The following is a 19,261-nucleotide window of genomic DNA, read 5'->3' as shown; positions in this document are numbered from 1 at the left end:
TTGGATACCATTATTGTCCCAGTTCCCCCAGCGTGGCGTTACAAACACAACCATTACTGATCACCATGGCCACGATGACACACGATCATCACTAAGAGCTCCAAACCCCCCATTATTGCCCCCATTTTTGGGAGTCACCATTTTTGGTGCCGCTTTTGGGGTCCCCATTTTGGGGTGCCCACACGGGGAGGTGGATGCCGGTAATCCCCGCTTCGCACAGAAAGTGAAAGAAACATCAGAGCGTTTCCTGAATACGCGGAGAGGCGGAGTGTGGAGCTGAGCTGACACACCGTCCGGGCTGTTTTGCACGGCGGCTGAAGCCTCGGTTTCTGCTCTCCCAAAGCAGCAGCGGTTTCACCTCGATCCCCGCGAGGTGTTCGCTACGAAGAGCGCTCCGCCGGCACCGCCGTGCCCTCAGCCCGACCCTCGTGCGCCCCTGTGCCCGCACACGGCGGCCGCAGCCCCGCACCTCCGCGCCGCTATGGGAGGAAGAGAGCGACGGAGCGCTTCCCCGCAGCGAGAGGTGACGATCCGGCCGGGAGACGGAGAGCGGCAGCGGCAGCGGGGTAATGCCGGGAGGCAGCGGGAAAGGGCCGAGCGGGGAAAAGAGCCCGAGCCCACGGGAGGGAAGAGAGCGGCGGGAGGGAGCGGGGAGCTGCGGCGAGAGTGCGGGAGAGAAGGAGCGTCCGAGTGCGGGAGAAGGGACGGGCAGCGCGGGCACAGCGCGAGGACGGGGCTGGGATGGCAGCGAGAGCGTCGGAAAGGCAGCAGCCCGCAGTGAGCTGCGGGTGGGCGCCGCAGGGAGGGCCGGCAAAGAACTCTTTTGTGCGGCGTGCGGAGCTGCGGGGGGCGGCGGGTGTCGGGGTAATAGGCGGGGCTGAGGGTGGTACAATGAGACAGGGAATTCGTTCAGGGGTTTCCTAGTCGGGTTTGTGGGTTTCCTGGGCGGTCACGTCTCACGGTAGATAAGTGCTTGTTACGCACCAATTAATTGCCCAACAGCGGGGGACGGAGTTCCGTCCCGCTGAGCCCGTGAGTCACCGGCAGTGCTCCCGTTCCGTCCCTCGGAGCGGCAGCGGTGCGGGCGGCAGAGCGGGAGGTGCCAGGTTGGAGACTGGGAACAACCTGTGCTGCAAAGAGCGGCCAGCACTGCACAGCTGCCCAGGGCAGTGGGGAGCCCCCATCCCTGGGGTGTTCAGTGACCACAGGGACGTGGTACAAAGGGATGTGGTGTAGTGGGGAAATGATGGCGGTTTGTGACCTGTTGGACGGAATGATCTTAACTAAGAAGAAGCTCTTTACCATGACAGCGGTGAGGTGCTGGATCAGCTGCCCAGAGAGGCTGTGGGTGCCCCGTCCATCCCTGCAGGTTGGATGGGGCCCTGGGCAGCCTGGGCTGCTGTGAAATGTGGAGGTTGGTGGCCCTGCCTGTGACGGGGGGGTTGGTGCTTCATGATCCTGGAGATCCCTTCCAGCCCAAACCATCCTGTGGCTCTGTGATGTGATCCTATGAGGTCTTTTCCAACCATGGTGGTTCTGTGACTCCATGAACTGCTCTCTGTCTGACCAGGCTCCAAATGCAGTGAGCTGAGGAAGAAAAGGCGCTGTGTGCCCTGCATGGCTGTGTGTGCAGTGCCATGGATCCTTGTTTCGGTGCTGGTGGCTGTGATAGGTGAGTGCCACCCGCATTCCCACGGGGATGGAACCTCTATTGTGGGTGTAGGAAGGGGGACGATGGGGTTTCCCAGCACCCTGAGCTGCTCCCCAAGCACAGCCCCCATCCCACCTCCTGGGTTGCCCACGTGGTGCCCCAAACCACCTTCTGCTCCACCTTCCCACCCTCTGCAACGCTGCGAGGCCATCGCCCCGTGGCCGTGCATCCCAAGCCCACATGTGCTGCAGGGGAACCTTCCTTGCCTCTCACTTGCCCACCTCTCTCCCTCTCAGTGCTCCAGCATCCGTCGTGCTCACCTCGCCCACACTTCTCCCACGTCTGCCCCAACGCCTGGCTCAGTTTCCAAGGGAAATGCTTTTATTTCTCGGACAACGAGAGTGACTGGAACAGCAGCAGGGAGCACTGCCAGCGCCTCGGAGCTGCCCTGGCCACCGTGGACACGGAGGAGGAGGTGGTGAGAGCGGGGCGTGAGCCGCAGTGCCAACACGGGGGTGGGAAACCCACACTTGTGGGGCCGCACCAACTGCTGGCGGTGCCCCCAATTGGCCCCGTGCCACAGCCATGAGGAGATGCCTTGCAGCGAGGTGGGACCTGAGATGGGGGCCTGAGGGGGGAAAGTGCTCCAACGGCTCCAATCACTCCTGGGTTTGTTCACAGCAATTCATGCTGCAATACCAGCACCCAGCAAACTGTTGGCTGGGGCTGCACAGGGCAGAAGGGGACGAGCACTGGACGTGGGCCGACGGCAGCGCCTTCACCAACTGGTCAGTGTGTGCGTCCGTCTGTCTGGCTGGGATCTCGGACAGGGTCTGTTCGGGATGGGCTGGGACTGGCTTTCCCATTCTGCTCCCTCCTGTGCCCAGGTTTGAGGTGCGAGGCGGAGGCCGATGTGCGTACCTGAATGGGGACAGGATCAGCTCAGCCCTCTGCCACATTAAGAAGTACTGGGTGTGCAGCAGAGCCGACAGCTTCGTCCTCTGGAGGAATGGGACAAATCCACAGTGACAGATCCCAGCGCAGCCAGCTCGTGCCAGTGCTGCTGGGCACTGCCATGCCATGGCTGTGTGCTGGAATCTGCCTCTTTCCAGCAGTGCTGCAGCTGTTCCTGCATGGAACCACGCAGCTCTGCTGCTCGTTATCTCTCAGGGAAGATGTTTAATTGCACTGTGCCTTAAAGGGAGGGTCCTCCAAGGGTCCTTGAAGGTCACAGCAGCACGGAACGATCCCACGCTGCTGCCGGAGCCGAGGCTGGGGGAATTTCTGCTCTCCTTTCGGGCTCTGTGTCACATCGCGGTGCCACCACTGCATCACATCGCGGTGCCACCACTGTGTCACATCGCGGTGCCACCACTGCGTCACATCGCGGTGCCACCACTGCGTCACATCGCGGTGCCACCACTGTGTCACATCGCGGTGCCACCACTGCGTCACATCGCGGTGCCACCACTGTGTCACATCGCGGTGCCACCACTGCGTCACATCGCGGTGCCGTCGCTCCCAGCCGCCGTCGGACTTCGGCTCCGGGCGATGTCGCTCCCGGTGCTGTTACACGGCCGGAGCCCTGCAGGAGGCTTTCTGCACTTGCAGTCTCGCTGAGCTGCTTCCTTTTGTACTTGCACTGAGCTCTCATTAAAGTCGCTGTGTTTTCGGGTCTCTGCAGTCGGTGCCGTTCTGTGGCTGCGATGGCAGCACCGCGTCCTCCCGTTGTGTCCCTGCAGCGCTGTGCGGGGCAGCAGCAAAGTGAGGGCGCGCTCGGTGCCGCTGTGTGTGTCACGGAGAGAGGGCTGGCAAGGAGAGCAGCGCTGCCAGAAGGACCCCGGGCACAGCGGCGGCTGCAGTGGCACCAGTGGCACCAATGGCACCAGTGGCACCAGTGGCACCAATGGCACCAATGGCACCAATGGCACCAGTGGCACCAATGGCACCAATGGCACCAATGGCACCAATGGCAGCAATGACACCAATGACACCAATGGCACCAATGGCAGCAATGGCAGCAATGGCAGTGAGCGGCGGCTGCCGCTGCTGTGGCTCAGCGCTGCCGAAGGGGACAGAGAGCGGCGCGGGGGGAGCTGTGGACAGGTCAGCCCGTGGAAGAGAAGGAACGTTCACTGTGCTTAACGGCGTGTTTTGTGCTGCGATGGTAGAGACGGGAAAGAGAAGCTGCGAGGAGAAAGAAGTCAGCCTGGGGAGTGGAGGTTGGGTTGAACAAAACAGCACGGCAGAGCATCTGGGGGGAAGGAAGTGGTGGGGAAGGGGGTGGGAAGATAGCTCAGGCAAAGACAGAGCAGAAAATGTGGTTTAGTGGGTTTTGTTTGGGCTGTTGCCGTGGCTGCAGGTTGGCTTGCCCAGCAGTAGGGAGCAGTGCATCAGTTTCAGAAGCAATGAGGTCAGCAAAAGGAATCCACGAGTGACAGTTCTGAAATCCTGCACTGCAGCTTTAGTGGGCGTTGGTTGCCTCACTCTGCCCTGGGACATAACAGAACACCTCTGTCTTCTGCCCCAGCGGCTCTGCCCCACGACGAGCACTGCAGCCCCAGTGGAACACTTTTATCCGTGGCCTCACAACGCGCACGGACATTTCCTGGGCTTCCACAGGCGCGGTTTAAAAGCGGCTCACTGTGCCACAATGAGCTCTGGGAACGTCCTGAGCTGGGGCAGCGGGTGGCAGTGGGACATTCCGTGCTGGAGCCGCTGGTGGAGCAAGGGGAAGCAGTCGGGGGCACTGAGCAGCCGAACAGCGCCGAGCACGGCCAGAGGGGCGGCAGGGCGGTCCGTGCGGTGATGCTGGAGGTCTCCTGCAGTCTCGGTGATCCCACGGAACCCCGCCGTCACAACGCCGAGCGCCGCCCCGCTGCTGCGCGGTTCCGAGGAGCGCAGGGAGCTGCGTGTCTCACAGGCTGCTTCTGGGACGCTGGCTGCCCGTGGCTGGGCGGGCACACACTGCTCCGGGTGAGGAACTGGCTGCAGGGCCGGGCCAGCGGGTGGTGGTCAGTGGGGCGCAGTGCAGCTGGCGACCCGTTACAAGTGCTGTGCCCCAGGGGGCGGTGCTGGGGTCCGTCTGGTTTGATGTCTTCATGGACGGCCTGGACCAGGGCGCTGAGTGCTCCCTCAGTGCGTGTGCAGATGGCACCAAGCTGGGAGGTGGGCTGGGTCTGCCTGAGGGCAGGAGGCCCTGCAGAGGGACTGAGATCAGCGGGATCGCCGGGCTGGGGCGAATGGGATGGGATTCAACACGGCCAAGTGCCGGGTCCTGCGCTTCGGCACAACAACCCCATGCAGCGCTACGGGTTGGGGACGACGGCTGGGTGAGTGTGAGGAGGAAAGGGACCTGGGGTGTTGGGTGATGCTGGGCTGAACGTGAGCTCAGTGTGCCCGGGTGGCCAAGAGGGCCAGCGCCATCCTGGCCTGCATTAGAAATGGTGCGGCCAGCAGAGCAGGGAGGTGATCGTCCCCTGTGCTCACACTGGTGAGGCCGCACCTCGAGTGCTGCGTTCAGTTCTGGCCCTCAGTGCAGGAAAGACATTGAGGCCCTGCAGCGTGACCACAGAAGGGCAGCGAAACTGGTGGGGGTCTGGAGCACAGGTCTGTGAGGAGCGGCTGAGGGAGCTGGGATTGTTTGGTGTGGGCAGAGGAGCTCAGGGCAGACCTCGCTGCTCTGCAGCTTCCTGAGGGGAGGCTGTGCTGAGCAGGGTTTGGGCTCTGCTCCCGGCAACGAACAGGAAATGGCCGCGAGTTGCAGCAGAGGAGGTTGAGGTTGGACACGAGTGTCACGGTTTTATGATTTCTGGTTATCACCATTCCACATCCCGACATCACGTTGTGCACTGCGGCTGTGACTGGTGATGCTCGAGTTCCGGGTGCCGTCTGGAGGAGGAGAAGAACCGCATCCCAGGGCTTTGCGGTCAGCGAGGAGGTGTCACTCGGCAGGGTCAGCCCATGTTCTCTCCTTCGCCTGCTCTCCTTCGCCTGCTCCTCCTCACCGGCTCAGCTGACTGCACCTCTCACCCCGGCGCTTGCTGACGCCGATGCACTTTCCGCACACACTCCCCCTCTGTCTGTATCCTGCTGGCTCCACCCTGAGTAAATCGGTTTGTTTCTGCTCAGATGGCTGCCGCTGTTTCCAATTACTTCGGGTGCCCCGTTTCCCTTTCCCGGAGGCGCGGATCTGCGGATCCCTCCGCCCTGCTGCTCGCGGCCCCGGGCCGAACCGCCCGAACAGCGCCGCCGTTCCTGGTGGGGCTGCGGGCATCGAGCTGCTGCGCAGCTTCGGGGAGCTCAGCTCTGTGCCCTCGGGGAGCTTCGTTGGGAAAGTCGATCTGTTTCGCCGGTGCTCTCTGCAAACTTGGCCTTGGAAAGTGCAGGCGGACTGCCAGAATTCCGGGATCTTTGTGGGCTTGGAGCTCTCACAGTGCAGAATTTCGCCCTGACATCCAACCTCAACCCGCCCTCCCTCAATTCCAGCCATTCCCCTCGTCCTGCCGTCATCTCCCCTTCCCAAGAGCTGACTCCCCGTGTCTGTAGCTCCCTCGAGGTGCTGAAGGCTGCAATGATTCACCCCCCACCCCATAAAGTCCCACCCCATCAACCCCATCAACCCCCCCCACCCCATCAACCCCCCACCCCATCACCCCATCAACCCCCCCACATCCCCCCACCCCATAAACTCCCACCCCATCACCCCCACCCCATAACCCCTCCCGCCCCACCCCACCCCCCATCCCATCACCCCCCCATCACCCCCCACATCCCCCCACCCCACAAATTCCCACCTCTTCACCTCCCCGCCCCATAACCCCTCCACCCCACCCCATCACCCCCCCTCCCATCAACCCCCATCACTCCCCACCCCCCCATCCCATAAACTCTCCCTCTTTCCCCCCCACCTCATCACCCCATCGACCCCTCCCCCACCCCATCACCCCCCCACCCACCCATCAACCCCCATCACTCCCCACATCCCCCCATCCCATAAATTCCCACCTCATCACCCCCCCCACTCCATCACTCCCCCACCTCATAATCCCCGCACCCCATCAGCCCCCCATCACCCCCCTATCACCCTCCCATCCCATAAACTCCCTCTCTTCCCCCCCACCCCCCCACCTCATCACCTCATCGACCCCTCCCCCACCCCATCACCCCCCCCACCTCCCCCACCCATCACCCTCCCCCCCCATCATCCCCCCACCCTATCAACCCCCACCCCATCACTCCCCCATCCCGTAAACACCCCTTTCCCCCCCCACCCCCCGACCTCGTCACCCCCAATCACCCCCCACATCCCCCCACCCCATAAACTCCCACCTCATCACCCCCCCACCCCATCAGCCCCCCATCACCCCCCTAGCACCCCCCCATCCCATAAACTCCCCCTCTTCCCCCCCCATCCCCCCACCTCATCACCCCATCGAACCCTCCCCCCCCCATCACCCCCATATCACCCCCCCATCCCACAAACTCCCTCCTCATCACCTCCCCACCCCATAACCCCCCACCCCATCACCTCCCCATCCCATCCCCACATCCCCCCACCTCACCCCCCCCACACCCCATCACCCCCCATCCCCCCCATCCCATAAACTCCTCCTCTTTCCCCCCCTTTGCCCCCCACCTCATCACCTCATCGACCCCTCCGCCACCCCATCACCCTCCCACCCATCAACCCCCATCACTCCCCACATCCCCCCACCCCATAAAGTCCCTTCCAATCACCGCATCACCCCCCCAACCCCCCACCCCAGAAACTCCCACCCCATCACCCCCCCACCCCATCACCCCCCAGCCCATCACTCCCCATCACTCCCCATCCCCCCCATCCCATAAAATCCCCCTCTTCCCCCGCGATCCCCCCCACCTCATCACCCCATCGACCCCTTCCCCACCCCATCACCCCCCCATCACCCCCCGTCCACCCCATCCCATAAACTCCCCCTCTTCCCCCCCATTTCCCCCACCTCATCACCCCATCATCCCTCCATCACCCACCCCATTCCCCATCCCATAAACTCCCACCTCATCAGCCCCCCACCCCATAACCCCTCCCAGACCCCCCCACCCCATCAGCCCCCCATCACCCCCCGTCCCCCCATCCCATAGGCTCCCCGTCTTCCCCCCCACCTCATCACCCCATCGACCCCTCCCCCACCCCATCACCCCCCCCACCTCCCCCCACCCATCGACCCCCCCCCCCCCCCCCGCAATGCACGGCAGCACGGCGGGCCGCGCCGAGGTTTTATTGCGGCGGCGGCTCACGAGGCCGCTTTGCAGACGAAAGGTTTGGGGGCGGCGCACGGCGAGCCGGACCAGGCCAGGAAGTCTGCAACGGGAGGGGCCGTGAGTGTGCAAGGCGCGTGCAAGGCGCGTGCAAGGCGCGTGAGTGTGTGAGGGTGCGAGGCGTGTGCCAGGCGTGTGCAGTGTAAGTGTGAATGAGTGTGCAAGGCGTGTCCCGGGCGTGTGCCAGGCGTGTACAGTGTATGCGTGAGTGAGTGTGCAAGGCGTGTGCAAGGCGAGTGCAAGGCATGTGCAAGGCGTGTCGCGGGCGTGTGCCAGGTGTGTGTGTGTGTGTGTGTGTGACTGTGTGAGGTGTGTGCAGTGTGCATGTATGAGTGAGTGTGCAAGGCGTGTGCCAGGCATGTGCAAGGTGTGTGCAGTGTGCGTGTATGTGTGAGAGTGTGAGTGTGCAGGGTGTGTGCAAGACGTGTGCAGTGTGCGTGTATGTGTGACTGTGTGAATGTGCAAGGTGTGTGCAGTGTGTGTGCAGTGTGCAAGTCATGGGTGTGATTGTGTGAGCCTGCAAGGTGTGTGCTTATGCATGAGTGTGTGTGCAAGGTGTGTGCAAGGCGTGTCCCGGGCGTGTGCCAGGTGTGTGTGTGTGTGTGTGACTGTGTGAGGTGTGTGCAGTGTGCATGTATGTGTGAGTGTGCAAGGCGTGTGCCAGGAGTGTGCGAGGCATGTGCAAGTTGTGTGCAGTGCGCGTGTGCATGTGAGTGTGCAAGGCATGTGCCAGGCGTGTGCAAGGCGTGTGCAGTGTGCGTGTATGTTTGAGCGTGTGAGTGTGCCAGGCGTGTGCCAGGCGTGTGTGTGTGTATGTGTGACTGTGCAAGCCGTGTGCAGTGTGCATGTATGTGTGAGTGTGTGAGTGTGTGTGACAGGCATGTGCCAGGCGTGTGCAAGGTGTCTGCAGTGTGCGTGTATGTGTGAGTGTGTGTGTGAGTGTGTGTGTGAGGCTTGTGCAGGGCATGTGAGTGTGAGTGTGAGTACGTGTGAGTTTGCAAGGTGTGCGCAGTGTGTGTGAGTGTGCAAGGCCTGGGTTTGAGAATGTGAGTGTGCAAGGCTTGTGCAGGACGTGTGAGTGCATGTGTGAGTATGTGTGAGTGTGCAAGGTGTGCACAGTGTCTGTGAGTGTGCAAGGCGTGGGTATGTGTGAGTGTCCAGGTGTGAGAGTCACGCGTGAGGCATGCGCATGGTGTGTCGCTGTGAGTGTGCAAGATGTGTGAATTGTGTGTGAGTGTGCGAGGTGTGTGCAGTCTGTGTGAGTGTGCAAGGCGTGAGCACAGCATGCGCAAGGCATGTGCGAGCCGTGTGCAGGGCGTTTGGGTGTTTGTGTGCACGTGTGTGTGAGTGTGCGAGGTGCGTGCTCATGCGTGAGTGTGCAAGGTGTGTGCCAGCATGCATTGTGAGTGTGCATGGCATGTTTGAGTGTGCAGTGTGTGAGTGTGCAACGCGTGTGCGAGTTGCGGGTGTGAGCGTGTGGGCGTGAATGTGCAAAGCGTGTGCTAGGCGTGTGAGTGTGCAAGTTGTGGCTGTGTGTGTGTGTGAACGTGTAGCGTGTGGCTGTGAGCGTGTGCAAGGCACGTGCAAGGCGTGAGTGAGTCTGCAGTGTGTGAGTGTGAGTGTGCAAGGCGTGTGCTGGCTGTGCCATGCTGTGCCATGCCATGCCGTGCCATGCAGTGCCATGTTGTGCCATGCCATGCTGTGCAATTCCATGCTGAGCATGCCGTGCCATGGTGTGCCATGCAATGCCATGCCATGCCATGCCGTGCCATGCTGACCATGCCATGCAGTGCTGTGCCATACCATTCCATGCTGACCGTGCCATGCCTTGCAATGCCATGCTGACCACGCCATGCCATGCCGTGCTGTGCCATGCCATGCTGACCATGCTATGCCATGCCATGCCATGCAATGCCATGCTGGCTGTGCCATGCTGTGCCATGCCGTGCCATGCTGACCATGCTGACCATGACATGCTGTGCCATGCCGTGCTGTGCCATCAATGCCATGCCATGCCATTCCATGCTGACCATGCCATGTCATGCCATGCAGTGCTGTGCCATCAATGCCATGCCATGCTTACCATGCTGACCACACCATGCCATTCTGTGCTGACCATGCCATGCCATGCTGTGCCATGCTGACCATGCCATGCTGACCAAGCTGACCATGCCATGCCGTGCCATTCCGTGCTGTGCCATCAATGCCATGCCATGCAATGCCATGCTGACCATGCATCAGTGCCATGCCATGCTGCCCATGCTATGCCATGCCGTGCTGTGCCATCAATGTCGTGCCATGCAATGCCATGCTGCCCATGCTGCCCATGCCATGCTGCTCATGCCATGCCTTGCCATGCCGTGCTATTCCATGCTAACCATGCCATGCCACGCCGTGCCATCAGTGCCATGCCATTCCATGCTGACCATGCCATGCCACGCCGTGCCATCAGTGCCATGCCATTCCATGCTAACCATGCCATGCCACGCCGTGCCATCAGTGCCATGCCATTCCATGCTAACCATGCCATGCCATGCCGTGCCATCAGTGCCATGCCATGCCCCCCCGCCCCGCTCACCGGCGGCATGGCGCAGAGCAGCGCAGGCTCTCCTCCGCGGCGCGGCGGTTCCGTGCCAGGAGCTGAACGCCACGGCGGTGCCGTCCGACCAGTGCCAGGGGCGGCCCTGCGGGGACAGCGCGGCTTCGGGACCCCCGGCCTCCACCCCCCCCCCCCACCCCCCCACCCCGGGGGTCCCACCCACCCTGGCAGGGCACAACATGCCGATCCAAACGTCCTCCTCGTCCTCGTCCTCCCCGCTGGCTTCGCTGCCGCGCGATGCGTTCAGGAGCTCCGCCAGGAGCCGCAGCTCCGCCGCGCTGCGCACCGACGCCAGGTGGGAGCCGGAGCCGAAACGGCGGCAGAACGACTGCGGGCGGCGCGGGGACATTGGGGACACGGGGGGCTTTGGGGACAGTGGGGGCGTTGGGGGCGTTGGGGACATTGGGGGCGTTGGGGGCATTGGGGACTTTGGGGACTTTGGGGACATTGGGGACATTGGGTGCACTGGGGACATTGGGGACACTGGGGGCATTGGAGACATTGGGGACTTTGGGGACTTTGGGGACATTGGGGGTGTTGGTGGCGTTGGGGACATTGGGGACTCTGGGGACTTAGGGGACATTGGGGACTTTGGGGGCATTGGGGACTTTGGGGACATTGGGGATGTTGGGGATATGGGGACATATGAAGACACTGGGGACGTTGGGGACACTAGGGACTTTGGGGGCATTGGGGGCGTTGGGGGCATTGGGGGCTTGGGGACTTTGGGGACATTGGGGATGTTGGGGACGTTGGGGACACGTGGGACTTTGGGAACAATGGGGACTTTGGGGACACTGGGGGCATTGGAAGCGTTGGGGGTGTTGGGGACTTTGGAGACATTGGGGACTTTGGGGACTTTAGGGACTTTGGGGACATTGGGGACTTTAGGGACTTTGGGGACATTTGGGGACATTGGGGGTGTTGGGGGCGTTGGGGGCGTTGGGGGCATTGGGGACTTTGGGGACATTGGGGATATTGGGGGCATTGAGGCCATTGGGGACTCTGGGGACATTGGGAGCATTGGAGGCATTGGGGGCGTTGGGGACTTTGGGGACATTGGGAGTGATGGGGACTTTGGGGGTGTTGGGGACTTTGGGGACATGGTGGACTTTGCGACATTGGGGGCGTTGGGGACATTGGGAGAGTTGGGGGCATTGGGGACTTCGGGAATGTTGGGAGTGTTGGGGACTCTGGGACATGTGGGGACATATGGGACATTGGAGACATTGGGGACTTTGGGGGCATTGGGGACATTGGGGGTGTTGGGGGCATTGGGGACTTTGGGGACATGGGGACTTTGGGACATTGGGGGCGTTGGGGGCATTGGGGACATTGGGGGCATTGGGGACTTTGGGGACATTGGGGACATTGGGGACGTTGGGGACACTAGGGACTTTGGGAACAATGGGGACTTTGGGAACACTGGGGGTGTTGGGGGCATTGGGGACATTGGGGACTTTGGGGACATTGGGGGTGTTGGGGGCATTGGGGACTTCGGGAATGTTGGGAGTGTTGGGGACTTTGGAACATCTGGGGACATTGGAGACATTGGGGACTTTGGGGACATTGGGGACTTTGGGAACACTGAGAGTATTGGGGCATTGGGGACACTGGGGGCGTTGGGGACATTGGGGACATTGGGGACTTTGGGGACAATGGGGACGTTGGGGACACGGGGGACTTTGGGAACAATGGGGACTCTGGGGACACTGGGGGCATTGGAAGCGTTGGGGGTGTTGGGGACTTTGGAGACATTGGGGACTTTGGGGACATTGGGGACTTTGGGGACTTTAGGGACTTTGGGGACATTGGGGACATTGGGGACTTTACGGACTTTGGGGACATTGGGGACTTTGGGGACATTGGGGGTGTTTGGGGCGTTGGGGACGCTGGGGACTCTGGGGACTTTGGGGACATTGGAGGCATTGGGGGCGTTGGGGACTTTGGGGACATTGGGAGTGATGGGGACACTGGGATATGGGGACATATGGGGATGGGGACATGTGGGGACATTGGGGATATATGGGGGACTTTGGGGTCATTGGGACATGGAGACATTGGGATATGGGGACGTTGGGATATGGGGACATATGGGGACATATGGGATATGGGGACACTGGGATATGGGGACATATGGGGTCATTGGGATATGGGGATGTTGGGATATGGGGACATATGGGGACATATGGGATATGGGGACACTGGGATATGGGGATATATGGGGTCATTGGGATATGGGGATGTTGGGATATGGGGACATATGGGAACGTATGGGGACATATGGGGACATTGGGGATATGGGAACATTGGGATATGGGGACTTTGGGGACTTTGGGGGCTTTGGGGACACTGGGGACATTGGGGGTGTTGGGGGCGTTGGGGACATTGGGGATATTGGGGATATGGGGATATGAGGACATATGGGGGCACTGGGATATGGGGACATTGGGATATGGGAACATTGGGATATGGGGATGTTGGGATATGGGGACATATGGGGACATATGGGGACATATGGGGACATTGGGATATGGGGACACTGGGATATGGGGACATATGGGAACATTGGGATATGGGGACATGGGGATATGGAGACTTTGGGGATGTGGGGACATATGGGGACATTGGGATATGGGGACATTGGGATATGGGGACATATGGGGACATTGGGATATGGGGACATGGGGATATGGGAGCGTTGGGATATGGGGACATATGGGGACATTGGGATATGGGGACATTGAGGACACTGGGATATGGGAACGTTGGGATATGGGGATGTTGGGATATGGGGACATATGGGGACATTGGGATATGGAGCCGTTGGGGACACTGGGATATGGGGACATGGGGATATGGGGACACATGGGGACATATGGGGACATATGGGGACTTTGGGGATATTGGGATATGGGGACATATGGGGACATTGGGATATGGGGACATATGGGGATGTTGGGATATGGGGACATTGAGACATTGGGGACACGGGGATATGGGGACACTGGGATATGGGGACATGGGGATATGGGGACACATGGGGACATATGGGGACATATGGGGACTTTGGGGATATTGGGATATGGGGACATATGGGGACACTGGGATATGGGGACATATGGGGACACTGGGATATGGGGACATATGGGGATGTTGGGATATGGGGACTTTGGGGACATTGGGATATCGGGACATTGGGGACACGGGGATATGGGGACACTGGGATATGGGGACACGGGGATATGGGGACATGGGGATATGGGGACACGGGGATATGGGGACACGGGGATATGGGGACACTGGGATATGGGGACACGGGGATATGGGAGCGTTGGGATATGGGGACATTGGGATACGGGGCCATTGGGGCCACTGTGATACGGGGCCGCGGCGCCGCGGTGCCATTGCGGTGCCCCCATTCCGGGTGGCTCCTCGCCCCCCGCTGACCTCCGCGCGGCTCCAGCTCAGCGCCCAGGGGAAAAACGCCACGCAGCCGCCCGGGGTCGGCGCCCAGCCCGGAGCGCAGCCCGCACGCTGCCCTGCGGGGATCGGCGCGGGATGCGGGGGGTGCGGGGCCGGGGGGGGTGGGGGTGGGGGGGGTCGTGGGGAGGGGGAGGGGGCGCCTCACCTCGCAGCGAAGGGAGCAGCAGCGCGCAGCCCAGCAGCCGCAGCGCCCAGCGCGGTGCCATTGCGATCCCTGCGGGACGCGCGCGGGGGTACGGGGTGCGGGTTATGGGGTGCGGGTTATGGGGTGCGGGTTATGGGGTGCGGGTTATGGGGTGCGGGGGTACGGGGTGCGGGTTATGGGGTGCGGGTTATGGGGTGCGGGTTATAGGGGTGAGGATTATAGGGGTGAGGGTTATAGGGGTGCGGGGTTATGGGGTGCGGGTTATAGGGGTGAGGGTTATAGGGGTGCGGGGTTATAGGGGTGCGGGGTTATAGGGTGCGGGTTATAGGAGTGCGGGCTTATGGGGTGCGGGTTATAGGGTGCGGGGGTACGGGGTGCGGGTTATGGGGTGCGGGTTATAGGGTGCGGGGGTACGGGGTGCGGGTTATGGGGTGCGGGTTATAGGAGTGAGGGTTATAGGGGTGCGGGTTATAGGGGTGCGGGTTATAGGGGTGAGGGTTATAGGGGTGCGGGGTTATAGGGTGCGGGTTATAGGGGTGCGGGCTTATGGGGTGCGGGTTATAGGAGTGAGGGTTATAGGGGTGAGGGGTTACAGGAGTGAGGGTTATAGGGGTGCGGGTTATGGGGTGCGGGTTATAGGGTGCGGGTTATGGGGTGCGGGTTATAGGGGTGAGGATTATAGGGGTGAGGGTTATGGGGTGCGGGGTTATAGGGGTGCGGGTTATGGGGTGCGGGGGTGCGGGGTGCGGGTTATAGGAGTGAGGGTTATAGGGGTGAGGGGTTACAGGAGTGAGGGTTATAGGGGTGCGGGGTTATGGGGTGCGGGTTATGGGGTGCGGGGTACGGGGTGCGGGTTATGGGGTGCGGGGTTATAGGGTGCGGGTTATAGGGGTGCGGGTTATGGGGCTGCGGGTTATAGAGGTGAGGGTTATAGGGGTGCGGTTTATGGGGTGCGGGTTATGGGGTGCGGGGTTATGGGGTGCGGGGGTACGGGGTGCGGGTTATGGGGTGCGGGTTATAGGAGTGAGGGTTACAGGGGTGAGGGTTATGGGGTGCGGGTTATAGGAGTGAGGGTTACAGGGGTGAGGGTTATGGGGTGCGGGTTATGGGGTTCGGGGTTATAGGGGTTCGGGTTATAGGGGTGCAGGGTTATAGGGGTGCAGGTGTGGGGTTACAGGGGGACTCTATTGGGCTCTATAGGACTATGGGGCGCTGTAGGTCTCTATGGGGTGCTATGGAACTTTATAGGTCTCTATGGGGTGCTATGGGACTTTATACGTCTCCATGGGTCCTGTGGGGCTCTATGGGCTCTCTGGGGCTCTATCGAACTTTATAGGACTCTACAGGGCTCTATGGGGTGCTATGGGACTTTATAGGTCTCTATGGGGTGCTCTGGCGCGCTATGGGGCACTATGGGGCTCTATGGATCTCTACGGGGTGCTGTAGGTCTCTATGGGGCACTATGGGGCTCTATGGGGCTCTATGGGTCGCTCTGGGACTCTATAGGACTCTCTAGGGCTCTATGGGGCTCTATGGGGCGCTATGGGGCGCTATGGGGCACTATGGGACTTTATAGGTCTCCATGGGGCTCTATGGGGCTCTACAGGGCTCTATGGGCCGCTTATGGGACTTCATAGGTCTCTATGGGGCTCTATGGGGCTCTATAGGGCTCTATAAGGCTCTATGGGGCTCTGTGGGGCTGTATGGGGCGCTATGGGACTCTATGGGGTTCTATGGGGCGCTATGGGGCTCTATAGGGCTCTATGGGCTCTATGGGCTCTATGGGGCTCTGTGGGGCTCTATGGGGCTCTATAGGACTCTATAGGGCTCTATGGGGCGCTATGGGTCTCTATGAGGCGCTATGGGTTGCTATGGGGCGCTATGGGACTTTATAGGGCTCTATGGGGCTCTATGGGGCTCTATGGGACTCTATAAGGCTCTATGGGGCGTTATAGAACTCTATAGGACTCTATAGGTCTCTATGGGGTGCTATGGGACTTTTTAGGGCTCTGTGGGGCGCTATGGGGCTCTATAAGGCTCTATGGGTGCTATGGGGCTCTATAGGACTCTATAAGGCTCTATAGGACTCTATAGGGCTCTATGGGGATCTATGGGGCGCTGTAGGTCTCTATGGGGCGCTATGGGGTGCTATGGGGCGCTATGGGGCGCTATGGGACTTTATAGGGCTCTATGGGGCTCTATGGGACTCTATAAGGCTCTATGGGCGCTATGGGGCTCTATAGGACTCTATAAGGCTCTATAGGACTCTATAGGGCTCTATGGGACTCTATGGGGCTCTATGGGGCTCTATGGGGCGCTGTAGGTCTCTATGGGGCTCTATGGGGTGCCATGGGGCGCTATGGGACTTTATAGGGCTCTATGGGGCTCTATGGGGCTCTATGGGACTCTATAAGGCTCTATGGGGCGCTATAGGACTCTATAGGTCTCTATGGGGCGCTATGGGACTTTTTAGGGCTCTATGGGGCTCTATGGGGCTCTATAGGACTCTATAGGGCTCTATGGGGCTCTATGGGGCGCTATGGGGCGCTATGGGGCGCTATGGGGCCGCGTCCCGCCGTGGCTGCGGCTGTTTGCGGTGCGTTGTCTCACCGTCCTGCCGGCCGTTCCGGGTCTCCGCGCTCTGAGCGCCGCGCGGCCCGCGGGGTTTTAATGGTGGCGGTGCGGGGGGGTGCGGGGCAGCGCTGCGTGAATCGCCCCCACGCGTCACCGCCGCAACGCGCGGCGCTCCGCTCACGCACGGCGGGGCGCTTTGATGCGGGGCGGGGGCGGGGGGGGGGGGGGCGGGGTGTGGGGTGCGGGTGTGGGGTGTGGGGTGCGGGGATGGGGATGGGGTGCGGGTGTAGGATGTGGATAGAGGGTGCGGGGATGGGTTGTGGGTGTGGGGTGCGGGATGGGGTGCGGGGTGTGGGTGTGGGGTGCGGGGTGCGGAGATGGGGTGCGGGTGTAGGGTGTGGATAGGGGGTGCGGGGATGGGTTGTGGGTGTGGGGTGTGGGATGGGGTGCGGGGTGCGGGATGGGGTGCGGGTGTGGGGTGCGGGTGTGGCGTGCGGGTGTGGGGTGCGGGGATGGGGAGCGGATGTGGGGGGCGGGTGCGGGTGTGGAGTGCGGGTCTGGGGTGCGGGAATGGGGATGGGGTGCGGGTGTGGGGTGCGGGGTGGGGATGGGGTGCGGGGATAGGGGGAGATGTGGGGGGTGGATGTGGGGCGTGGGTGCGGGTGTGGGGTGCGGGGTCCGGGGATGGGGTGTGGGTGTGGGGTGCGGGGATGGGGATGGGGTGCAGGGTGCGGGAATGGGGTACGGGTGTTGGATGCGGGAATGGGGATGGGTGCGGGAATGGGGTGCGGGTATGGGGTGTGGGGTGCAGGTGTGGGGCGTGGATGCGGGTGTGGGATGCGGGTATGGGGTGTGGGTGTAGGGTGCGGGAAAGGGGTGCGGGTGTGGGGTGCGGGAATGGGGATGGGGTACGGGCATGGGGTGCGGGTGTAGGGTGCGGTTATGGGGTGCAGGTGTGGGGATGGAGATGGGGTGCGGGGTGCGGGTATGGGGTGTGATTATAGGTTGCGGGTTTGGGGTGCGAGGTGCGGGATTGGGGTGCAGGTATCGGGTGCGAGTATGGGGTGTGAGTGTAGGGTGCGGGGATGGGGTGCAGATGTGGGGTGCGGTGTTGGGGTTTGGGTGTAGGGTGCGGGTATCGGGTGTGGGTATGGGGTTTGAGTATGGGATGTGGATGTGGGGTGCGGGAATGGGGTGCGGGGGGGGTCGGAACGCCTCGCGGGTCAGCGGGAGCGTCACGCAGCGCTGACGGCAGCGATCAAACGGCGCCGCGCTGCCCCGCGTCAAGCGGTGCGGGACGGGGGGAGGTGGGGGGGGATCGTGGCGTTCCGCCGCGGTGGCGCCGAGCGGGGCGAGTCGGCATTGCGGGAACGGAGCCGAGTGGGGCGGGGTGCGGGAGTGGGGTGCGGGATGCGAGGATGGGGTGCAGGAATGGGGTGCGGGGATGGGGTCTGGGAACGGGGTGCGGGGTGCGGGGATGGGGTGCGTGGGGTGCGAGTGTGGGGTGCGGGGTGCGGGAGTGGGTATGGGGTGTAGGGTGCGGGTGTGGGGTGCGAGTGTGGGGATGGGGTGCGGAGTGCGGGAGTGGGGTGCGGGGATGGGGTGCAGGAATGGGGTGCGGGGATGGGGTGCGTGGGGTGCGAGTGTGGGGTGCGGGGTGCAGGTATGGGGAGTGGGTGTGGGGTGCGGGGTGCTGGAGTGGGGTGCGGGGATGGGGTGCAAGGTGCGGGAGTGGGGTGCGGGAATAGGGTGAGGGAGTGGGGTGGGGGGATGGGGTGCGGATGTGGGGTGCGGGGTGAGGGAATGGGGGGCGGGTGTGGGGATGGGGTGCGGGTGTGGGCTGTGATTGTGGGTGCGGGGGTGAGGGGTTGGGGTGCGGGGTTCGGGGATGGGGTGCAGATATGGGGTATGGGGTGCGGGTATGGGGTGTGTAGGGTGCGGGAATGGGGGGCGGGTGTGGCGTGTGGGGATGGGTGCGGGTGTGGGTGTGGGTTTGGAGTGCGGGGATGGGTGCAGGAATGGGGTGTGGAGTGCGGGGTGAGGGAATGGGGGGCGGGTGTGGAGTGTGGGGATGGGGTGCGGAAATGGGGTGCGGGGTGCGGGGATGGGGTGCAGGGATGGGGTGTGGGTGTGGGGTGCGGGAATGGGGGGTGGGGTGTGGGGTGCGGGGTGCGGGGTGTGGGGATGGGGTGCGAGTGTGGGGTGTGATTGTGGGTGTGGGGTGCGGGGTTGGAGTGCGGGTGTGGGGTGTGGGTGTAGGGTGCGGGGATGGGGTGCGGGGTGTGGGATGTGGGAATGGGGATAGGGTGTGGTTGTGGGGTGTGGGGTGCGGGGATGGGGTGCGTGTGTGGGGTGTGGATCGGGGGTGAGCGAATGGGGTGCGGGGGTGGGGTGTGGGGTGCAGATGTGGGGTGTGGGTTTGGAGTGCGGGGATGGGTGCGGGAATGGGGTGCGGGTGTGGGGTGCGGGGTGAAGGAATGGGGGGCGGGTGTGGGGTGCGGGGTGA

The 19,261-nt window shown here is 62.3% G+C and overlaps 2 protein-coding genes across 4 annotated transcripts; one reads left to right on the top strand and one right to left on the bottom strand.

Moving 5' to 3' along the window:
- Positions 1 to 315: 315 nt before the first annotated feature.
- On the top strand, positions 316 to 3,326 carry LOC116240978 (C-type lectin domain family 2 member B-like). Of its 2 annotated transcripts, XM_090125597.1 has the most exons (5): positions 328 to 566; positions 1,571 to 1,672; positions 1,948 to 2,129; positions 2,333 to 2,439; positions 2,539 to 3,326. In XM_090125597.1, the coding sequence occupies exons 1-5, from the start codon at positions 482 to 484 to the stop codon at positions 2,678 to 2,680; spliced, it is 618 nt and encodes a 205-aa protein (XP_089981723.1). In that variant the 5' UTR covers positions 328 to 481; the 3' UTR covers positions 2,681 to 3,326. The 2 variants fall into 2 exon arrangements, with proteins under 2 accessions (XP_089981651.1, XP_089981723.1); XM_090125525.1 differs by having other exon boundaries at positions 316 to 566; positions 2,333 to 3,326.
- A 4,592-nt stretch (positions 3,327 to 7,918) lies between these two features.
- LOC116240347 (ovocleidin-17-like) lies at positions 7,919 to 16,869 on the bottom strand. Of its 2 annotated transcripts, XM_090125278.1 has the most exons (6): positions 16,792 to 16,869; positions 14,182 to 14,250; positions 14,001 to 14,092; positions 10,714 to 10,878; positions 10,530 to 10,635; positions 7,919 to 7,994 (listed from the first exon to the last, which is right to left on the bottom strand). In XM_090125278.1, exons 2-6 carry the CDS (start codon positions 14,240 to 14,242, stop codon positions 7,927 to 7,929), a joined length of 492 nt encoding a protein of 163 aa, XP_089981404.1. In that variant the 5' UTR covers positions 14,243 to 14,250; positions 16,792 to 16,869; the 3' UTR covers positions 7,919 to 7,926. The 2 variants fall into 2 exon arrangements, with proteins under 2 accessions (XP_089981404.1, XP_089981466.1); XM_090125340.1 differs by having other exon boundaries at positions 7,953 to 10,635.
- Positions 16,870 to 19,261: the final 2,392 nt, after the last annotated feature.

The sequence above is a fragment of the Phasianus colchicus genome, chromosome 1, assembly GCF_987193195.1.
Source record: "Phasianus colchicus chromosome 1, bPhaCol1.hap1.1, whole genome shotgun sequence".
Taxonomy (NCBI): domain Eukaryota; kingdom Metazoa; phylum Chordata; class Aves; order Galliformes; family Phasianidae; genus Phasianus; species Phasianus colchicus.
Note: the sequence above shows the minus strand (reverse complement) of the source record. Positions and strands in the feature narration are given on the sequence as shown.

Excerpts from the sequence above, each read along its gene's own strand:
- LOC116240978 (XM_090125525.1), top strand. The coding sequence starts at position 482 with ATGGGAGGAAGAGAGCGACGGAGCGCTTCCCCGCAGCGAGAGGTGACG. Across the intron at positions 567-1,570 it reads AGAGCGGCAGCGGCAGCGGG|GCTCCAAATGCAGTGAGCTG; the intron begins GTAATGCCGGGA and ends CTGTCTGACCAG. Across the intron at positions 1,673-1,947 it reads GGTGCTGGTGGCTGTGATAG|TGCTCCAGCATCCGTCGTGC; the intron begins GTGAGTGCCACC and ends TCTCCCTCTCAG.
- LOC116240347 (XM_090125340.1), bottom strand. The coding sequence starts at position 14,242 with ATGGCACCGCGCTGGGCGCTGCGGCTGCTGGGCTGCGCGCTGCTGCTC. Across the intron at positions 14,093-14,181 it reads GCTGCTCCCTTCGCTGCGAG|GGCAGCGTGCGGGCTGCGCT; the intron begins GTGAGGCGCCCC and ends CGATCCCCGCAG. Across the intron at positions 10,879-14,000 it reads TGAGCTGGAGCCGCGCGGAG|TCGTTCTGCCGCCGTTTCGG; the intron begins GTCAGCGGGGGG and ends CGCCGCCCGCAG.